Consider the following 19,733-nt stretch of genomic DNA (forward strand, 5'->3'; position numbering starts at 1 on the left):
CTCCCGGTCCTGTTGCAGGCAGGGGGCAATGGCAGCCTGCCCTCCGTGGGTAAGGGTGCAGGAAGGATAAATCAGAGACTTTCAGACAGGAAGCGAATCAACTCCTCTACTCGGCGCCTCCCTACAAGGAAGCTGAATCCCCAATCCTACCCCTCGGGCACGTCTCAGGGTCGCCTTTGTAAATGGGGGAAGTGGTCGTCCCCTCCTCTCTTTCAACACTTGGAAATAAAACATTCCTTGCCATTGGGCACTCAACTGCACCTAAGAGTCGGGACACGCCTCAGACCCTCCTCCCGCAAAGCGCGGGCCCGGCGCAGGCCCAGTTCTCTCTTGGACAACGAGCTCCGACCCCCGCCCGCCCTGGAGGACTGTGGGTGGACGCTCTTGCAGAGCGCCTCTCGCTGGTCGGGGCGGGGGTGGGCGGAGCCAGCGCCACCCGGGCCGTGGAAGCGGAGGGTGGGGACACTCTGGCCCGGCTCTCGGTGGTGCGGGAGCGGGAGGGAGCAGCGGCCGCTCTGGTCGGCGGACGTGCAGCCGAGCAGTCCCGGAAGCGAAGGAGCGATGGCGGAGAGTCCGACCGAGGAGGCGGCGACGGCGGGAGCCGGGGCGGCGGGCCCCGGGGCAAGCGGCGTCGCCGGTGTTGTTGGCGTTAGCGGCAGCGGCGGCGGGTTCGGGCCGCCTTTCCTGCCGGATGTGTGGGCGGCGGCGGCGGCAGCGGGCGGGGCCGGGGGACCGGGGAGCGGCCTGGCTCCGCTGCCCGGGCTCCCGCCCTCGGCCGCTGCCCACGGGGCCGCGCTGCTTAGCCACTGGGACCCCACACTCAGCTCCGACTGGGACGGCGAGCGAACCGCGCCGCAGTGTCTACTCCGGATCAAGCGGTGAGCCGGGGTTTTTCCTCCCCCAGCCCAAGCTCCGGAGCTCGACCTTCCCCGCCCCCCACCCTTTCCGACTACCCCCCCCCCGGCCGCCTCCGCGCTGCCCTCGCAGCAGCCCAGCTCCGAGGCCCACGTCTCGCCTGCCCAGAGCGTCGGGCTACCGGTCCCCTTTCCCCCGCCCCCAGGCCCACACGCACCAAGCCCCTCCTCGGGTGCCCAAGTCCGACCCCGCCCCTCGGCAACCTCCCCCGAGCCCTACGCCTCCAGTCCGGACACCCTCCCCCATACCTTCCGACCTCCCGCCCGAAACCCGACCTTTGCGCGCCTCAGTAACACCCCCTCCCGCCCGCCGCGCCGCCCCTCTCCCCCCTTCCCCACCCCAGGCTTGCTAGATGCTGCCCGGAGGCCCCACCCAGCGGTCCCCTGCGTCGTCTCCTCCGGAGCCCCGTTTGTAACACACAGCTTGCTTTGCCCGGCCTGGGACTCCAGGCCAGCCTGGCTATTTATTCCCGGCCTCCTCACATCCCTTCCACTTAGTTCCCTCCCCAAGTCTCGGTCACTTCCCCCAAATGCCCGAGGTCTTCCCTTGCACCGCTTTTCCAGAACCCCAAAAGCTGTCTACTCGCACACCTGTTCCAGGAACTCAGGCCTTCTCCTCCCCACCCCCACCCCCCCAGTCTCACTTTGGCTTGTAATGTCCCACGCAAGACTTTCTTTTCTGTGTTCTTTTTTTCCCCTTGGGTCATGTAGTTCACTTTCTGAAGCAAATAGACCCAAGTCAAATATAGGAACAAAGGCCCAGGTCCTTTCTGTGCTTATTTCTTGGGTGACTGATCTTAGATCCTATCATCTAATAGATAATGTTTTTGCGAAATTGCTTAGCATAGTGGGTATCACATTAGAACAGGGAATGCTTTTTTAGCTGCTCTTGATCCTGAAACCTGTCTGCTGATGGCCAGAGTCTCTCTCCCCATGCCCCCATCACAGTCAGGCTCATCTAGGTAATCGCATTCCCCACATTCCGAGTTCCTTTAGAAGTTTCTACCTACTTTTCAAGGTTGTAATAAAAATTAAACAGCATACTGTGTGAGAAGTGCCTGGCCCAGTGCCTGCCACAGCTCGCCAGCTCCTTCAGGGTTGCCATCTCTAACTTTAGAAACTCAGCACTTCAACTTTTGGACACCTTCAGCCATTTCAGCCTTCCAGTTCCCAAGATACCTCCCCGTGTGGCCCGTGCTCCTTTTCCTCCACTCTTTCACTTACTTGCACTCTGTGAGGTCCCTACATACCCTAGCAAGCCCCTCGTCTTCCCACCTAGAGTGGCTTTCTCTAGATCCTTGCCCACAGCTGAGCCAGTCTAGTTTGTGAGCTGTGACCTAGAAGTCCTCTCATGGTCTCTGGTAAGGACAACCTGTCATCTTCCAGATGTGAGAGTCTCAGCGATTTCAGAGTCCCCTCCTCAGCCTGAAGAGATCTGTCCCTGTTAGTCTCCTGGGCAGGAAGACCGTGTGCTCCCTGCTAGCTCCCTTGCTTTGTATGATCCCCACGGCAACAAAACGGTCCACTGTGTAGTTTATGGGATTAGTTTTTTAGGAGCGTTGATTATGCCTTCCCAGTTACTGAATAATCTTCATTTAGCATTCAGCCATAGTACCTGGGAATCTCGGAGGTGGGGAGTTAAAGAATTGCCTCGTAGGAGGAAGTGAGAGTAAATGGGATGTGGCTTTTCGAGGGTGACATCTGATGCCATTGGGATTTCTGATTTTTTCCCCCCTTTTCCTACCCTCCCCCTGAGGAAACAATGCCCCTTTGATAATAATTTGCTCTCTGCTTGCTTGACAAGTCCTCAGCTGAGTTTTCTCAGACAACAAGACAGTGCAAACATTTGTGGTACCAAGCACCACTTTCTCGAACCCTGGCCTCAGGGAGTGATAACAGCCGTCCTGCTCAAGGGATTCCCCTTTTTTCTCCTCTCCCTCACTCCCTCCCCCGCTTCCTCTTGGTGTCATACAGGGATATCATGTCCATTTATAAGGAGCCTCCTCCAGGAATGTTCGTTGTACCTGATACTGTTGACATGACTAAGGTATGTAATTTAGTGGGGTTCGGGGGTTATTGGGAAATTGGGCCCATGAAGTTGGAAGAGCCTAAAAGGGATTATCCAGCTCACATCTCTGATTACATAGATGAAGAAATCAAAACCCCAGGAGAGTAAGTGGCTTGCCCAAGGTCACACTGAGGTGGAGTGGGTCCTTGAACAAGTATCTGTTATTGGGATTCCGAAAGGTCCTGGTTGGTTTGAAAAAAATTACGCCTGTTGTCCCAGCTTAACTATTAATAGGTCACTCTTTCATTCGCAAAACGCTCCAGTTTGAATGATAAATCATATGGTCATCCTGTTGACCACCTCTTCCCCCATCCTGTCAGTCTTGACCTTTAAGTGTGGTGCCCTAAGTCAGATCCCAGGAAGGTTGGGGTGGGGCAGGCTTGTGTGAACAGTGTTTGTAGTTGTAGGGCCTTGTTTAGGCTCCAGTCCTTCCTGGTTGCTTTTAAATAGCCCTTCCGGGAGTTCCCGTCGTGGCGCAGTGGTTAACGAATCCGACTAGGAACCATGAGGTTGCGGGTTCGGTCCCTGCCCTTGCTCAGTGGGTTAACGATCCGGCGTTGCCGTGAGCTGTGGTGTAGGTTGCAGACGCGGCTCGGATCCCGATTTGCTGTGGCTCTGGCGTAGGCCGGCAGCTACAGCTCCGATTCGACCCCTAGCCTGGGAACCTCCATATGCCGCAGGAGCGGCCCAAGAAATAGCAAAAAAAAAAAAAGAGAGACAAAAAAAATAATAATAAAAAATAAATAAATAGCCCCAAAGACCATTCCTCTCTCAGCCACACATACAGAGAAAGCTTACGCTCCTTGGACATAAATACCTAGACTTCTCTGTCATTGAGTGCTCTACCCTCAGAAGTGAATTTCCCAAGTTGCTGTCGTGGCTCAGTAGTTAACGAATCTGACGAGGAACCATGAGGTTGCAGGTTCCATCCCTGGCCTCGCTCAGGGTGTTAGGGATCCGGTGTTGCCATGAGCTGTGGTGTAGGTCGCAGACGCGGCTCAGAACTGACGTGGCTGTGGCTCTGGTGTGGGCCGGCGGTTACAGCTCTGATTGGACCCCTAGCCTGGGAACCTCCATATGCCACAGGTGCAGCCCTAAAAAGCTTAAAAAAAAAAAAAAAAGTACATGAAATAAAATGAATTTTCACTTAAACTGATATCAGAAGAAATCAGATTACCTAAATCTGGTGTTTAAATGAAAACTCCTTATAGTTTCAAATTTCTTACAGTAAAAGTTCAGATTTGGTATTGTTTGTGTATCTGTTTTGTTCTAAATAGGTTTCTTTTTAAATTGATTTTTTTTTCCTTTTATGTGGTTGGAAATGTTTTTCCTGGGACATCTGTCCTTAGTCAAGTTATCAGTGTTAAAATGCTAGTCCCTGGGGTCCCAGAATTGATGTCATGTTGATACCATTTGAGCTTGCTATCCCAGAAGACTGAAGGCTAAGAGATAACATAGGGTGCCAGCAGGGCAAGGTAGGAACTGCAGAGGGAGGCATTGGATCATAGGTCCTTTTTCCGCTTCCAGTTTAAATTCTGAGTGGACTTAGGTGCCTGGGAGCCTTTGTAGAAGAAACATAACTGAGTCAGTTCAGGTTTTCCTCTCTTAAGGGAGGGAAATTTTGTTCAATAATTAACAGCTGGGGGGAAGAGAATTTACCATTCTAAGGGCTGCTGGGGTTTTTTGTTTGTTTTTAATTAAGCTACTGTGTTGGGGAAAGTTCTGGGGATGGTTTATGGCTCTGAGTGGCCCCTAAGTTTCCCCATTTTTCTTTGTACCTTTGCCACAGCTGATGCTGCCTGAGCCACATCCTCCACAGTAGGTTTGACCCTCTGTGGAGGAAGCAGGTGCCCTAGACCTCCATCAGCCCTCAGCTCTGCCCTGTGACTGGCATGGGTGTTGTGGCCTCCAGTCCCTTCCCTCTTTTCCATTCATCTCCCTCCCTTTTGTGCCACATGTGTGGAGGGTGAGGTTGCATCATACGCATGTTGGACCTAGGCAAATCCGAACGTGCATACTCAGTAAAAATATGTATTGGCTTCTTGAAATTAAACATGCTGGGATAATATTTTACAGATGTATATTGTATTTTGCACATTGATGTTGTATCTGCTTCTTTGTATATACCGATCAGGGAAGTTTGAACAAAAAACGTGCTTTAATGGAATTTTAAGGGACACTCAGGGTGATGTGGGCTAGATTCAGTTTTCACCTGGGGCCCTAACTTTGACATAGAATATAACCCCTGAGTAAGATGCCACTCCACTGTAATGGGGTTTCTTAACATTCCAAAAGCATTTATTGGTATGCGTGAGTGCAGGCTATTCATTCTGCATGGCGAGGATATGGAATGTGGATACAGAGGAAGGTCCTGCTTCTGGCGTGGGTAGCAAGTGGAAGCCAGGAGGGTTTGGGATGGGACATCACCTCACAATTTTGAGATGGGGTTTTATTTTGCAGATTCATGCATTGATCACAGGCCCATTTGACACTCCTTATGAAGGGGGTTTCTTCCTGTTCGTGTTTCGGTGTCCGCCCGACTATCCCATCCACCCACCTCGGGTCAAACTGATGACAACGGGCAATAACACAGTGAGGTTTAACCCCAACTTCTACCGCAATGGGAAAGTCTGCTTGAGTATTCTAGGGTAAGAGGAGACTTCTAAGTGGCCAAGTTGGTTGTTAGCAAATATTACTCTAGGCCAGCCTTGATCAACCAGGGTTTCTCATCTGAACCACAGAACACAGAAGTTGATTGGAGCAACTGTTCCCTCAGTTCTCCTCCAGATGATACTTGATGCGTATCATTCTAGATGCAAAAAAAGAGAAGTTAATTCCTGACATACATGGATGTTTTAGTGAAGTGGTTCACCCTGAGCAGCAGGAGCACCTGGGAATTGATAGCCATGCAGATTCCGGGGCCCCACCCAAGACTTAGATCAAAAACTGGGGGTAGGGCCAGCAATTTGCGTCTTACAGGCCCTCCAGGTGATTATGGTGCCAGCTGTTGGAGAACCACTTCCTTAGGGCATCAGGGTTTAATTCTCTCCTGAGCAGGTTGAGAAAGGCTGCAGATCCTGGGCCATTCAAGACTGTGAGTGTCTTATTTCTGAGCCTGTCGTTGAGTGGCTTTGGAGGCCATGGTGGTGAGGATTACATTTTAACAACTGAATGAAAAATGTCTGAGGTTGGAAGTCATAACAGATGGGAAACAGAAGTTTCAAATATTTTTGTGTCTGGGGCCAACCAAGATTTTGTTTCATATAATTCTCACCCATTCCCTTTTAACTGCCTCTGCGGGTCAAAATTTCAGAGTGGAAATACCATCTATCTAGTATATTCTAGATTGGTCTTTTTGGTATGGTCTGAGTCTCCCTGGAGCAGAGAACAGGTAAAAGTTGACTTAAGAAAGTTGCCCAGACTGGAGATAGTGTTTTCTTTCTTCCTGTCCAATCTAATACATTTCCACGTTTGTGGGGGGAAAAGGCAGCTGGAACACCCCTCACCCCCGACCCCAATTCTCTCAGGTCCGGGAATGTGTTCTGTGATTGTGGCAGGGAGGAATTCCCTTAAAGGAGGTTGTCCTTCATTTAGTCCTTTATCTCATTAGGGGACAGAATCGTCCATGCTGGTAGGATAGTGGTATGTATAACCCACACTGGTGTGGAAATACACTTGCTTCTCTAGGCACAAAAGTGCTTTTCCACAAAAAAATGGGCTTTCCTTCATTAGACCAATGTAAAACTATTTTGAGCAAACATCAGCACCCAGTAGAAACAGGGGAAGTAAGACGGTGGGGGTAAAAGTGGTAGGAGTGTTGGGTGGAAAAAGAGAAGCTACTCTGAATTTGAAAATGTGCCATGAAGGATCAGAGTAGGAAATTCCTGTGTATTTAGTTGACGCTTCACTCTGTCAGCCTTACTCCTTTCCTCCCTACCTAGCAAAAATATTGGGCTGATTTACTGACAAATTGAATGAAAGATGACACTGTTGACTTCAATCCTCGAATATGTGAAGCTTCAGAGAGCGCAGAGTCTAGGCTGCCTGGGGGAGCAGAGCTGAGAAGAGAGGTTGAAAGGCACTGAAGCGCAGTCTCTGAGGACCTGACTGCTCCCTGTCACCTGCCGGCCTTTCCTCCAGCCGCCAGGGAAAGGGAAGTGGCCAGTTTACTTGAACGAGCCAGTCCTAGCTCGGGTTGTGTTCAGCTGCCAACTCAGGTGCCAGCTCTTCAGTTGACTGAACTAAAAGTAACCGTCCTTGGGAGTTCCCAGTGGCTCAGCGGTTAACAAACCCCACTCATATCCATGAGGACTCAGATTTGATCCCTGGCCTCACTTAGGGGGTTAAGGATTCGGCGTTGCCGTGAGCTGTGGTGTAGGTCGCGGACGCGGCTCGGATCTGGCCTTGCTGGGCCTCCGATTCGACCCCTGTCCTGGGAACGTCCGTGTGCCACTAGTGCCTCCCTAGAAGGACAAAAAATTAAAATTAAAATAAATATCCTTAATGTCCAAGCTTCCCTCCTCATCCTAGTGTTCCATCAGGTTTGTGAAAGAAAGGAGCAACTTTTGGTGTTTTTCTGTTGTTGAAGATGTTCCTGTATCATTTTCAAACCCTCCGCAGTCCAGAAGTGCGCCTTATCCCCTTTCTGTCCCTTGGCAGAGTTCTGTCGTCTTCAGAGAATCTGATACTCTTTGGGGGCTTGATAGAGAGCTGGATCCCTGATTATCAGCCCCACCACATGGCCTCTAAACGGATAGCTGCGGTCCCTTCTCTGCCTCTGCCCTCAGCATCTCTCTCCTCACTGACTCCCTCACCACCCATAAATAACTCTTTGTGATCCATAGAGGTTCACATTTAGACTGCCTTTGGGGCTGTTTTTTACCTTATTTCTTTCATTGCGAAAAAGGGAACCTTCCCTGGCCACTGTTTTTCTTCTAGCCCAAAGAAAATCCCTCCAAAGTTACCTTGCTTGCTTTACCCTCTTTTGTCCCACTTGGTAAGAGGATTAGACAGTTGACTGATTTCTGGTGAATGAGGATGAGCTGGAGGCTGGGAAATTCCAGAGTATTAATAGTGAAAGAGAAAGTGAGTCACTTATGATGGTGCCGCCAGGCCCCAGGATACGTGTGCACTGGTCTTTCTGAATGTCCTTCCCCATCTCTCTCTGCCTCACCCTCTTCCCTTCCCTCTGCTGTGTTTTGCAGTACGTGGACTGGCCCTGCCTGGAGCCCAGCCCAGAGCATCTCTTCTGTGCTCATCTCCATCCAGTCCCTGATGACTGAGAACCCCTATCACAATGAACCTGGCTTTGAGCAGGTAAGGCCAGGTAGGCCTAGCTCTGGGATGCTCAGGGTTGGGTTTTAAGAGATGAAAGGTCTGCTTGAGGGTTTTGGTTTTGTTTTTGACCGGCTCACCCCAATATGCTAAACTCTGTTTTCTCGCTGTTGGAAAAAAAAAGAAGTTGGCATGTGTGCTCCTTAATGTTGACTTTTTTTTTCCTTATTAAGTTACAGTAGCATTGTCAATTTATTTCCATTTGACTTGGATTAATCTACCATGTGGAAGTCGATGGAGTCATTTGGAAATTGATTCTGAGCCTGTTTGGGGGGCTGTTGCAGCTAGTGGGTTCTTCTCTTTGCTTCTGTTCTCCAGTGTCACTTTATTTTTAATTTTTTTTTTGCTTTTTAGGGCCACACTTGCAGCATATGGAAGTTTCCAGGCTGGGGTTTGAACCAGAGCTGCATCTGTCAGCCTCCACTACAGCCACAGCAACACAGGATCCAAGCCATGTCTGTGACCTACACCACAGCTCACAGCAATCCCCAGATCCTTATCCCACTAAGCCAGGCCAGGGATCGAACCTGTGTCCTCATGGATGCTAGTCAGATTTGTTAACCACCAAGCCACGATGAGAACTCCCTCCAGTATCCCTTTAAAGTGCTTCCTAGTGACTACTGCTTCTTTTGGAGTTATGAAGTCCTGTTATCTGCAGAACAAAAGGAGCAGTCATTAGCTAGTGCAAGAACATTTTAGTCAGTGCTGCCAAAGAGAAGGTGGAGGAAACTCATATTTTCCAAAGGTGTACTGTATGCCAGCCACTGCCAAGCTTTTATATGTAACATCTCATTTAATTCTCATAGCAACTCTGCAAGATAAATAATTGTCATCCCCATTTTCAAGGGAGGTAATGGTGACTCAGAGATTAGTTAGCTTTCATAAGAACAACACAGATCAGGATGTAGTCCTAGGAACCCAAAATATTGTTCCAAAGCTCCTTCCAGGGTTACTTACTCATGAGCACAGGAAAAGAATTCCACTGGTATTCCCAAATAATAATTCCGTTTTGGTGATTAAAACAGCTTAATTCATTTTGAAACTACTTGAGATAACACTAACATTAGTGATTTTTCTATAGATCTAAGCAAAGGGAGATAACCCTTCAAGAACAAACAAAAATTGGGGTGTGCTCAGAGCAAGGGGCCTGAAGAAATGGCTTCTCTGTTTACAACACACCCAACAGAAACCTGGGTTCATTGTGACAAGGGACACACAACTCATGGCCTTTCTATGAACAAATACCCAACATGTGTCATTCTCCACCTCCCTCCCGGCCCATCTCCAGATGGCTGCTATGCAGGATCATTGGGAATGGGCTCAATATTGGAAGAAAAGCTGCAGCATTTAGTGGGGGAAGTTTGCCACCTAGAGCCTGCCTGGTCCACCCATGGGTGGGCCATGAGTGGTCTTACAGACATAAGGCTTTGAACCTCTCTTTTCAAGGGAATAAATAATAGGTTCCAACTGTATTATAGTATGGAAAATGCAAAACTATGGAGACAATAAAAAGATCAGTGGTTGCCAGGAGTCTGGGGAAGATGAGTACTCAGAGTATACAGAAGCCTTTTAGGAGTTCCCATTGTGGCGCAGTGGAAACGAATCTGACTATAAACCATGAGGTTGCGGGTTCAATCCCTGGCCTTGCTCAGTGGGTGAAGGATCCAGCATTGCCGTTAGCCGTGGTATAGTTCGCAGACACGGCTCGGATCCTGTGTGGCTGTGGCTGTGGCGTAGGCCAGCAGCTACAGCTCTGATTCAACCCCTGGCCTGGGAACCTCCATATGCCACAGGTGCGGCCCTAAAAGACAAAAGACAAAAAAGTCTTTTAGAGCAGTGAAAGGAGTTTATGTGACGTTATGATGGATATATGTCTTATACTTCTGTCCAAACCCATGGACTGTGCAACACTACTCCATTGAAGTGAACGCTAAGAGTTCCCTTCATGGCTCAGCGGTTAACAAACCCAACTAGCCATCCATGAGGACGTGGGTTCGATCCCTAGCTTTGCTCAGTGGGTTAAGGATCCGGCCTTGCCATGAGCTGTGGTGTAGGTTGCAGGCAGGGCTCTGATCCTGCGTTGCTGTGGCTGTGGTGTAGGCCAGCAGCTACAGCTCCGATTCGACCCCTAGCCTGGGAACCTCCATATGCCGTGAGAGCGCCCCCCCCCCCCGGAAAAAAAAAAAAAAGTGCCACTCTGGTGAATGGTGTTGAGAATGGTTATGCATGTGTAGGGAGGGGATATATGGGGAGTTTCTGTACCCTTGTCAATTTTGTTGTAAACCTAAAAAACTGCTTTTTAAAAAGAAGTCTCTTATTATTTTTTTAATGGCACATTTGCAGCACATGGAAGTTCCCAGGCCAGGGATTGCATCCCAGCCACAGCTGTGACCTGTGTGGCAGCTGTAGTAGCACCAGATCGTTGAACCCACTGTGCTGGGCCAGGGATGGAACCCACACCTCAGCAGGAACTCAAGCTGTTACAGTCATATTCTTTTCTTTTTTTCTTTTCTTTTCTTTTTTTTTTTTTTTAGGACCACACCTGTGACATATGGAAGTTCCCAGGCTAGGGGTCAAATCAGAGCTACAGCTGCCAACTTATACCACAACCACAGCCATGCCAGATCCAAGCCACGTCTGCGACCTACACCGCAGCTTATGGCAACACCAGATCCTTAACCCACTGCAGGACGCCAGGGATTGAACTCACGTCCTTACAGATACTAGTTGGGTTCTCAACCCACTGAGCCACAATGGGAACTCCAGATCCTTTCTAATTCTTTTTTTTTTTTTTTGGTCTTTTTAGGGCCACACTTGCAGCATATGGAGGTTCCCAGGCTAGGGGTCACATCAGAGCCGTAGCTGCCGGCCTGCACCACAGCCACAGCAACCTGGTATCCAAGCTGTGTCTTCGACCTACACCATAGCTCACAACAACAGCGGATTCCTTACCCACTGAGCGATGCCAGAGATTGAACCTGCGTGCTCATGGGTACTAGTCAGATTGTTTCCACTGATCCATGACAGGAACGCCAGAAATGCTTTTTTTATTTAAGGCCACACCTGCAGCATATGGATGTTCCCAGGCTAGGGGTCGAATCAGCTCCACCTGCCAGCCCAAGTCACGGCTGGATCTGGGCCACATCTGCAACTTACACCACAGCTTGTGGCAGTGCCAGATCCCCCCACACTGATCTAGGCCAGGGTTCAAGCCTATATCCTCTGCAGTTGGATTTCTGTCTTTTTTTTGGTCTTTTTTAGGGCCGAACCCACAACATATGGAGGTTCCCAGGCTAAGGGTCCAACCAAAACTGTAGCCACTGGCCCATACCAGAGCCACAGCAACTCAGGATCTGAGCCGCATCCGAGCCTACACCACAGCTTGTGGCAACACCAGATCCTTAACCCACTGAGTACAGCTAGGGATCGAACCCACAACCTCATGGTTCCTAGTCGGATTCGTTAACCACTGAGCCACGACGGGAACTCTTGCAGTTGGATTCTTAACCCACTGCGCCACAGCAGGAACTCCAGAAAAGTTTTTAAAAAAAGAACACTCAGGAGTTCCTTCATGGCTTGGCAGTTAATGAAGGAAGTCAACTAGGATCCAAGAGGATGTAGGTTCGATTCCTGGCTTCTCTCAGTGGGTTGAGGATCTGGTATTGCCTTGAGTTGTGGTGTAAGTCGAAGACATAGCTCAGATCCCTTGTTGCTTTGGCTGTTGCTTGGGCCAGCAGCTGCAGCTCTGATGTGACCCCTTGCCTGGGAACTTCCACATGCTGCAGGTGCAGCCCTACAAAGCCAAAAAAAAAAGAACAGTCAGGGTAGACATTTTTGGCAAAACTTTTGTTTTTCATATATGTATACACACACACATATCCATGTTAAATATGTATATGTTTGTCTTATGTTTCTTTTTTTGCTTTTTTTTTTTCGTTTTTTTTAGGGCTGCACCTGCAGCATGTGGAAGTTCCCAGGCTAGGGGTCACATTGGAGCTGCAGCTGCCAGCCTACACCACAGCCACAGCAACACAGGGTCCAAGCTGCATCTGCGACCTACACCACAGCTCATGGCAACACTGGATCCTCAACCCACTGAGTGAGGCCAGGGATCAAACGTATCCTCAGGGATACTAGTTGAGTTTGTAACCTGCTGAGTCACAACGGGAACTCCCAGTGCCACACAACTTTTAAATTGAATCAGATTGGAGCCACCACTCTCATTTCTGTTCCCCCTTGTTTTCAGATGTAACTTGCTGTTTATCAACGTAGTGGCTGAAAATCTAGCTTCACAAAAATAATACATCAAAAGGAATATGATGTGGTTTAGTATTAAAAGTGAACTGTCCACCTCAAGGAAGTAGTTTGCGTGGTGTTCTGCAGGGGCTGAGTACTGTGGTTTTCCTCAGAAAGTTGGCAGTAGTCTCCCACAGTGCCCGTGTGTGCTCTGGTGCACACTGGGAACCGTGGTGATGGGATGAAGGCGTGTATATATTTCCTGTTCGTTACATATTTTGATCAGAGCCAAGGCTTTGACCAAAGTGCTGGTTGGGAGGGGAACAAGGGAAGAGTTAAAGGGTGGGACACCACACAGCCTTCTCTTCATGCCCACTTGTTCATATCAACTTCCCAGACCAAGTTGAGAGTTTTTCTTTTGAAAATTTCAAGTTCTTCTGATAGAGAGCTGTTGATTCAGTGATGGTGGAACCCTACAGACATGTAAAGAGTTAACCAGGAAGCATCCTGATAATCTATAGGTGTTTCAGGCTGAGACTAGCATCATTTATACCTTTTTGTCCCACCGTCATTTTTTTTTTTTTTTTTGCTTTTTAGGGCCGCACCCTCGGCATATGAAAGTTCCCAGGCTAGGGGTCAAATCAGAACCACAGCAACCCCAGATCCAAGCCACATCTGCAACCTACACCACAGCTCACAGCAGTGCCAGATCCTTAACCCACTGAGGGAGGCCAGGGATCAAACCCACTACTTCCTGATTCTTAGTTGGATTCATTCCCGCTGAGCCACCACGGGAATTCCCCCACCATCATCCTTATACATGCTTATTTCCCACTTAATTCTTCCTGCTTGAGGCCTTTCATTTCAGGCTTTAGTAAAATTTGGTGGATCTGGGAGTTCCCGTCGTGGCACAGTGGTTAACGAATCTGACTAGGAACCATGAGATTGCAGGTTCCATTCCTGGCCTTGCTCGGTGGGTTAAGGATCCGGTGTTGCCGTGAGCTGTGGTGTAGGTCAGATGCAGCTCATATCCCACGTTGCTATGGCTCTGGTGTAGGCTGGCGGCTACAGTTCCAATTAGACCCCTAGCCTGGGAACCTCCATATGCCACGGGAGCGGCCCTAGAAATGGCAAAAAGACAAAAAAAAAAAAAAAATTGATCCGGTTTGGTGTTTATAGGTCAAATGACCTATGACAGAGCATAGGTATTGGTAGGCCCGGTCAGGGTGGCGGTGAGGGGTCTCAAAGGTGTAGCTGCTAGTTGCTCTTCATGGGTCTCCCTTATGGTGGGAAAGGTACCTCTCAGTTCATTTGTTTGGGTCACATACCCCATACTGATCCTAAAGTGTCTTCACACTGGCTTTTCTTTTTCCCTAAATTTTTATTCTTGGATACTATATTATTGGTCACGTTACAGGAGAGACATCCAGGAGACAGCAAAAATTACAATGAATGTATTCGCCATGAGACCATCCGAGTGGCGGTCTGTGACATGATGGAAGGAAAGTGTCCCTGCCCTGAACCCCTACGGTATGTGTCAAGAGAGCCTGCTTGGGACTTGGTTCCTTTTGGAGATGGAGTCTGTTCATACCTTTGAGAACCTTAGGGGCAGAATCCAGTGTTGAGCACCAGAGGGAGAGAGAAAAAAGGAAAGATGTGGTTCATACCTTTTTTTTTTGTTTGTTTTGTTTTGTCTTTTTGCCATTTCTTGGGCCGCTCCTGCGGCATATGGAGGTTCCCAGGCTAGGGGTCTAATCGGAGCTGTAGCCGCCGGCCTACGCCAGAGCCACAGCAACGCGGGATCCGAGCCGCGTCTGCAACCTACAGCATAGCTCATGGCAACGCCGGATCGTTAACCCACTGAGTAAGGGCAGGGATCGAACCCTCAACCTCATGGTTCCTAGTCGGATTCATTAACCACTGCGCCACGAGAGGAACTCCTGGTTCATACTTTTTAAAGAGCAAGTGGCGGAGGGCTACCCCAAAGGAAGTTGAGAAGGCTTCTCAGGTCTTGGAGAGTGCCAAGTCTGATGGGCAAGATATAGTCCATGCCTTCAGGGAGCCCCTGTTTGATGAAGACCTGGACTTACTAAAGACACCTAGCTGTTACACAGCCCAAAGAGGTGTAGAGCACTCCATAACAAACCCATTTCTTAACGTTCGAGTTTATTTCTAGGTATTAAAACTAGGTGAGTAACATGTTAGTGAAACACACTTTTCTAGATTTTTTTTTTTTTGGCACTATTTTCATTTTTGCAGTTGAACTGTAGTTGATTTACAATGCTTCAGGTGTATCTAGGGGAATTTTGAGGAAGGTTTGGGATTAGGATGGTCTATGGGGGGAAAATGAGATTGAGTAGTAAGTCAGGAGTTGAAGTTGGGGTTCAAATATCCGTAGTTACAGTCACTCTCATTTTATTATAGCCCTTAGGGCATAAGCAGAATCACCCTTGGTCAATCAGCTATTCCTTCTTCCATTTTCCATTGAAAGATCTTTGTAGGAAACCAAATCTGGGCTTGGGAACTCTAGCTGCTTAATGTGGCATTCGGGTTAAATCGTGCAGGGGTGACCCCTTCCCCTCTGGTTCCTGACTTGAGCTTCCCTGCTTGTTTTCCAGAGGGGTGATGGAGAAGTCTTTCCTGGAGTATTACGACTTCTATGAGGTGGCCTGCAAAGATCGCCTACACCTTCAAGGCCAGACTATGCAGGTAATGCAGAAGCCTTAGAGCAGACCAGGTGAACACCCACCCACACAAGGGTGACGGCCACATCTCACACAATTCAGAGCCAAAAGGAACCTGATGCGTTTGAGTAGCGAAGGTCCAGAGAGGAGACAGAAATCATAGGGAGTTCGTTCTAAGTTGCTGGCATGAACAGATGCTCATGAATAGAATCTGAATTACCCTGCTTCTGGCCTGGAACTCCTTCCCTTCTTGGTCAGTAGTCTTTTCCAACCAAGAACATTCAGCCTCTCAGAACTTCAGGATAATGAGTCAGCCATTGGAATTCCATCCCGAGTGCTAAGAGAAAGGACACTTAAAGGAAACATTGGGTATGATGTCATTATTATTGAAAGATTTCTGTTATAAGGATGGCAACCAGTTGTTCATTCTCTGCCTCTCCTGAGGAAATGTGCTGCTTCTGATAAGAAAGAATTTAGGCTTGTTTAAAAGAAGAGGTTCTGGAGTTGCCATTGTAGGGTAGCAGAAACAAACCCAACTAGTATCCATGAGGGTGCAGGTTCAATCCCTGGCCTTGTTCAGCAGGTTAAGGATCCAGCGTTGCCATGAGCTGCGGCGTAGGTCGCAGACACAGCTTGGATCCCGCATTGCTGTGGCTGTGGTGTAGGCTGGCAGCTGTAGCTCCGATTCGACCCCTAGCCTGGGAACCGCCATATGCCTCAGGTTGGCCCTAAAAAGCCAAAACAAAACAAAAGTTCTTATTAAACTAAATTTTATAAATAGGCTCAAATATAAGCGACGGGTTGAGAACTCCTGTCCTGAAGAACCAGTCCTTATGTTTTTGAATCATTTACTTGCTTAGAAAAGTGGTGACTTGGATAAGCGCCTAAGACCCCTTCAGGTTCTTTCCACTTCTTTCTGGTCTGTGCCCCACCCCCATCACCACCAGCAGCGAGAGTTAAATGTCTTGTTTCCCCAGCTGCTGCTCAGAGATGGTAGCTTCCCTATCCTGCCTTAAAGGACTTTCCACCTACCTGCCACATTCGTACACAAAAGGGCCAGGCCGGCTCAGGGTTGATTTGCTTCCTCAGCCTTTTTTAAGAGTGTGTCGAAGATGCATGCTGTAGCTGGTTCCCCATCAGGAGTTCTTGCTGGTGTCTAGCAGCATGTCCAGTATTCAGTCTGTGAAGGAAAAATAACTCATGATGAGGGACAGGAAGAGGAGAGTGGGTGGAAATAGGTCCAGGGATGAAAGAAGGAAGAATTGGGACATTGTGCAGAGTCAGCCTTTGGGGAATATAACCCTCAAAAGTAGAAATTGCAGGCTGTAGTTCCAGAAACTGACTTATATTCACTGGCCCCTGATCATGAGGGCAGCGTGTGGGCAGACGTGTGGAAGGAGTTGATGTGGAAAAAGCAGAGGAAGTATATGAGTGAGAAGATCGTGTACCTTTTTGTAAATGCCAAGGAAAGCAGTCTCCACTTGTTTGAACCTGGCCCTGCTATTTTGCTGCTATAATCCCTATTTAGTTAGCATTTTTCTTTGGCTGTACCCTTGACATGGGTAAGTTCTGGGGCCAGGGTTCGAACCCTCACCCCTACAGCGACTTGAGCCAAAGGGTGACACCAGATCCTTAACCAGCCTCACCACCATTAGCATTTTCAGTCCTTTTTTTTTTTTTTTTTAAATATCCTTCCCCCTACCCATAGTTATTTTTGACACTTTAAGGACAGTTAACTTTTCTGTGTAATGATTGGAGATCTTTAACCTTAAATAACAAGGACTAGAGTGATGCCCAGAAAGCTGGAGAGGAATGTGCTGACTGGTTCCTGGGGAAGAGTTCGGGTGCCCATCTGGAAGTCAGAACTCCTCAGTTCTAGACCTACCTGTGACTTCAGAAAAGCAGATTACCCTTTTTGGGTATAAGGAATGAAGGATGATTTTACTCTTGTCTGGTTTGTAGGAGGTTAATTGAAAACACCAGCACATTTAATGATTGCAGTGCTGGTCTTGAATTTCTTTTCCGTCTGTCTTGCGGTTAATTGTGTCCTTCTGCACATTGGTTTGCTTTTGAGGACTGCAAACACACACGTTTTAATGATGGCCCAAGCCCCACCTGTCTGGTGACTATACCACAGTGTCCCTGAACAGAGGTGACGCTGCCTGCTTTTGGGAGAACTCTCTGTGCTGTGCCCTCTGCTCTGGTGCGCAGAAGTTGAGTGTGTCTCATATGGGCCGAAAGCTGCTCTCTGGGGTGGGCCACCCAGACTTGAATCTTCCTTCCTCCTCATCTCCTTTCCCCCACAGGACCCTTTTGGAGAGAAGCGGGGCCACTTTGACTACCAGTCCCTCTTGATGCGCCTGGGACTGATTCGTCAGAAAGTGCTGGAGAGGCTCCATAATGAGAACGCCGAAATGGACTCTGATAGCAGCTCGTCTGGGACAGAGACAGATCTGCACGGGAGCCTGAGGGTTTAGACCCTGCTCCCCTCTCCCTTCCCCCCACTCGAGAGTCCCAGCAAAGTCCCTTCCCCCCACCCCAGGGATGGAGAGGCACTGTGTATCTCCTTCCAAGTGTGACGTCATCCTGCAAGATGGCAAGAACCAAGCAAGCTCGGATTCCGGGGTATGGGAGTGGGGAGGCTGGTCCCAATCTGACCTCCTTGGCTCTCGAGCGTCCGGGACAATGTTCATCCCATATCAGGGGCCAAGGTACCTATGCAGGAGCACCTAGGGCAAGGGCCTCTGGCAGAAACAAAACAACCAACACACCTCTCCACGGGGGCTGCTCCTTAGGGCTGGGTGGGCCACAGAACCTGCGATTCCAAGAGGGAGTGTGCCCAAAGGACTTATGGGGATACCTGGAAGGGAGCTTGGGGTGGGGGGCTGTTGTGACCCTTAAGCAGTCTGGGTGGTTGTCTGTCTGTCCGTCTTCAGTCTCGAAGCAGGTCTTCCCAGTGCCCTTTTCCTCCTTGCCTTTTTACCCCCATTATTTCCCATGGGCCAGCATAATTTTGTTTTTTCTAATTTATAGTCACTGTTCTAGACAGACCAAAGAGAAGGAACAGTGGTGGAGTCTAGGCTGCTGATGAGTAAGCTTTATCGAGCACCTGAGCACCTTTTGCCTCTGCCCCCTAGTCCCTCACCTCGTCTAGATGGAAGACAAGATAAATGTGACCGGGACTGAACCAAGGTCTTGGTAGAGCCTGCACAGGCACCGTAAGAAGCTGAAGATGCCATTTGTTCCCACAATCACTGATCTGAAAAGTTCCCAACACAGGCAGCTGCCGTGTGTATGGGATCAGGGCCACTACGTAGAATAGTCTCTTACAGATTTTCCTAAATCCGAGTCACAATGAGGGTATTGCTCCGGAGGGTGGTGTGCAGGGGGGCGGCTGATGCTAGTCCCGTTGTTTTCTTTGGCTGTCCTTATGTGTTTTCACCTCAGCCTGCAGTCTGCCTCCTCACGTCAAAACCCAGAGTTGTGGGGAGCTAGGGCAGCCAGTGGCACAGGGGGTTGAGCTGGGACTCTGAAGACTCCTCCCCTTCTCTCCCCTCCCAGCAGCTCTTTGTCACTGGCTCTGATGGGTGTTTGCCTGGCTGTGTTGCTTCTCTGTCTGTATTTAGCTGCAGTGATCCTTTAGCTGGTTGGCTCAGAACAATGTGCTTTAGGTGCCCTGTGATACTGGGCATCGAGGGAGTCCATCCTTCCCCTTTCTGATGTGTTCTCCCATAGTATCTTCCAGATTCTTACCATCAGGGCTCCCAGAGGGGTATTGGTGATCACATGACGCAGGGCCTCAGTCAGTATCCAGCCACACATCAGGGAGAAAAGAACTTGTACCTGCTCTGCCCGCTGCTATGGAGGCCTCTGGCTTGTGGGTCTTGGGACTTCCTGGGGGAGTTGGGAAGGAAGGGGGTTGGGCACAGAGGAGAATGTCCTACTTGGGAGGGCAGGAAGCAAACTGGACAGGAGGTAGGCTTAGGGGACGGAAGTTTAGCTTGGATACCTGAAGCAGTGCTGGGTCTGTTCACAAGGAGACTGGAAAAGGGACCCCACTTCCAATTTCCCTCTTCCATTCCCAGAGCTAGTACAGGGCTTAGAAGAATGCCCTTGGTCTGTTGGTCCAGTGTTTTCTGTCATCCATTTAAAGTTCCCACTTTCAAGTGACAATCCTCTCCTTGGCCCTGCCATTGGGCAGAGCATGTCTGGCATACTAGCCTGACTTTTACGCCCTAATCTTGAGGAAATATATGCACAGGAGTCAAAGAGATGTCTTTATATCTGACTGTACATAAATGAAGTTTTTTTTTTTTCTTTTTGGTGCAATAAAGTTTGTTTTGGCAGAAGGAGGAAGCGCCTATGGGTGTGGGAGGGTTTCCGTGAAAGGAAGAAGGGGACCACCTTGACAACCACACCTCTCACCCAGGCCTGAAACCGTCAGGGACAAGGATAGCGCTCAGCAGAAGCCAAAAATGTGTGTTGCATGATGTGGGT

At 49.2% G+C, this 19,733-nt stretch overlaps 1 protein-coding gene and 1 non-coding gene across 3 annotated transcripts; both read left to right on the top strand.

The window, feature by feature from the left end:
• Window positions 1–434: 434 nt before the first annotated feature.
• On the top strand, window positions 435–19,585 carry UBE2Z (ubiquitin conjugating enzyme E2 Z). 2 transcript variants are annotated; one of them, XM_047757074.1, is made up of 7 exons: window positions 438–878; window positions 2,889–2,961; window positions 5,443–5,630; window positions 8,187–8,298; window positions 13,970–14,082; window positions 15,171–15,261; window positions 17,543–19,585. In XM_047757074.1, the coding sequence occupies exons 1-7, from the start codon at window positions 562–564 to the stop codon at window positions 17,711–17,713; spliced, it is 1,065 nt and encodes a 354-aa protein (XP_047613030.1). In that variant the 5' UTR covers window positions 438–561; the 3' UTR covers window positions 17,714–19,585. The 2 variants fall into 2 exon arrangements, with proteins under 2 accessions (XP_047613031.1, XP_047613030.1); XM_047757075.1 differs by lacking the exons at window positions 2,889–2,961; window positions 5,443–5,630 and having other exon boundaries at window positions 435–878.
• On the top strand, window positions 9,441–9,570 carry LOC125115349 (small nucleolar RNA SNORA11). Its single transcript, XR_007132060.1, has one exon. It is a non-coding gene; the product is annotated as a small nucleolar RNA SNORA11 (small nucleolar RNA).
• Window positions 19,586–19,733: the final 148 nt, after the last annotated feature.

The sequence above is a fragment of the Phacochoerus africanus genome, chromosome 14, assembly GCF_016906955.1.
Source record: "Phacochoerus africanus isolate WHEZ1 chromosome 14, ROS_Pafr_v1, whole genome shotgun sequence".
NCBI lineage: Eukaryota > Metazoa > Chordata > Mammalia > Artiodactyla > Suidae > Phacochoerus > Phacochoerus africanus.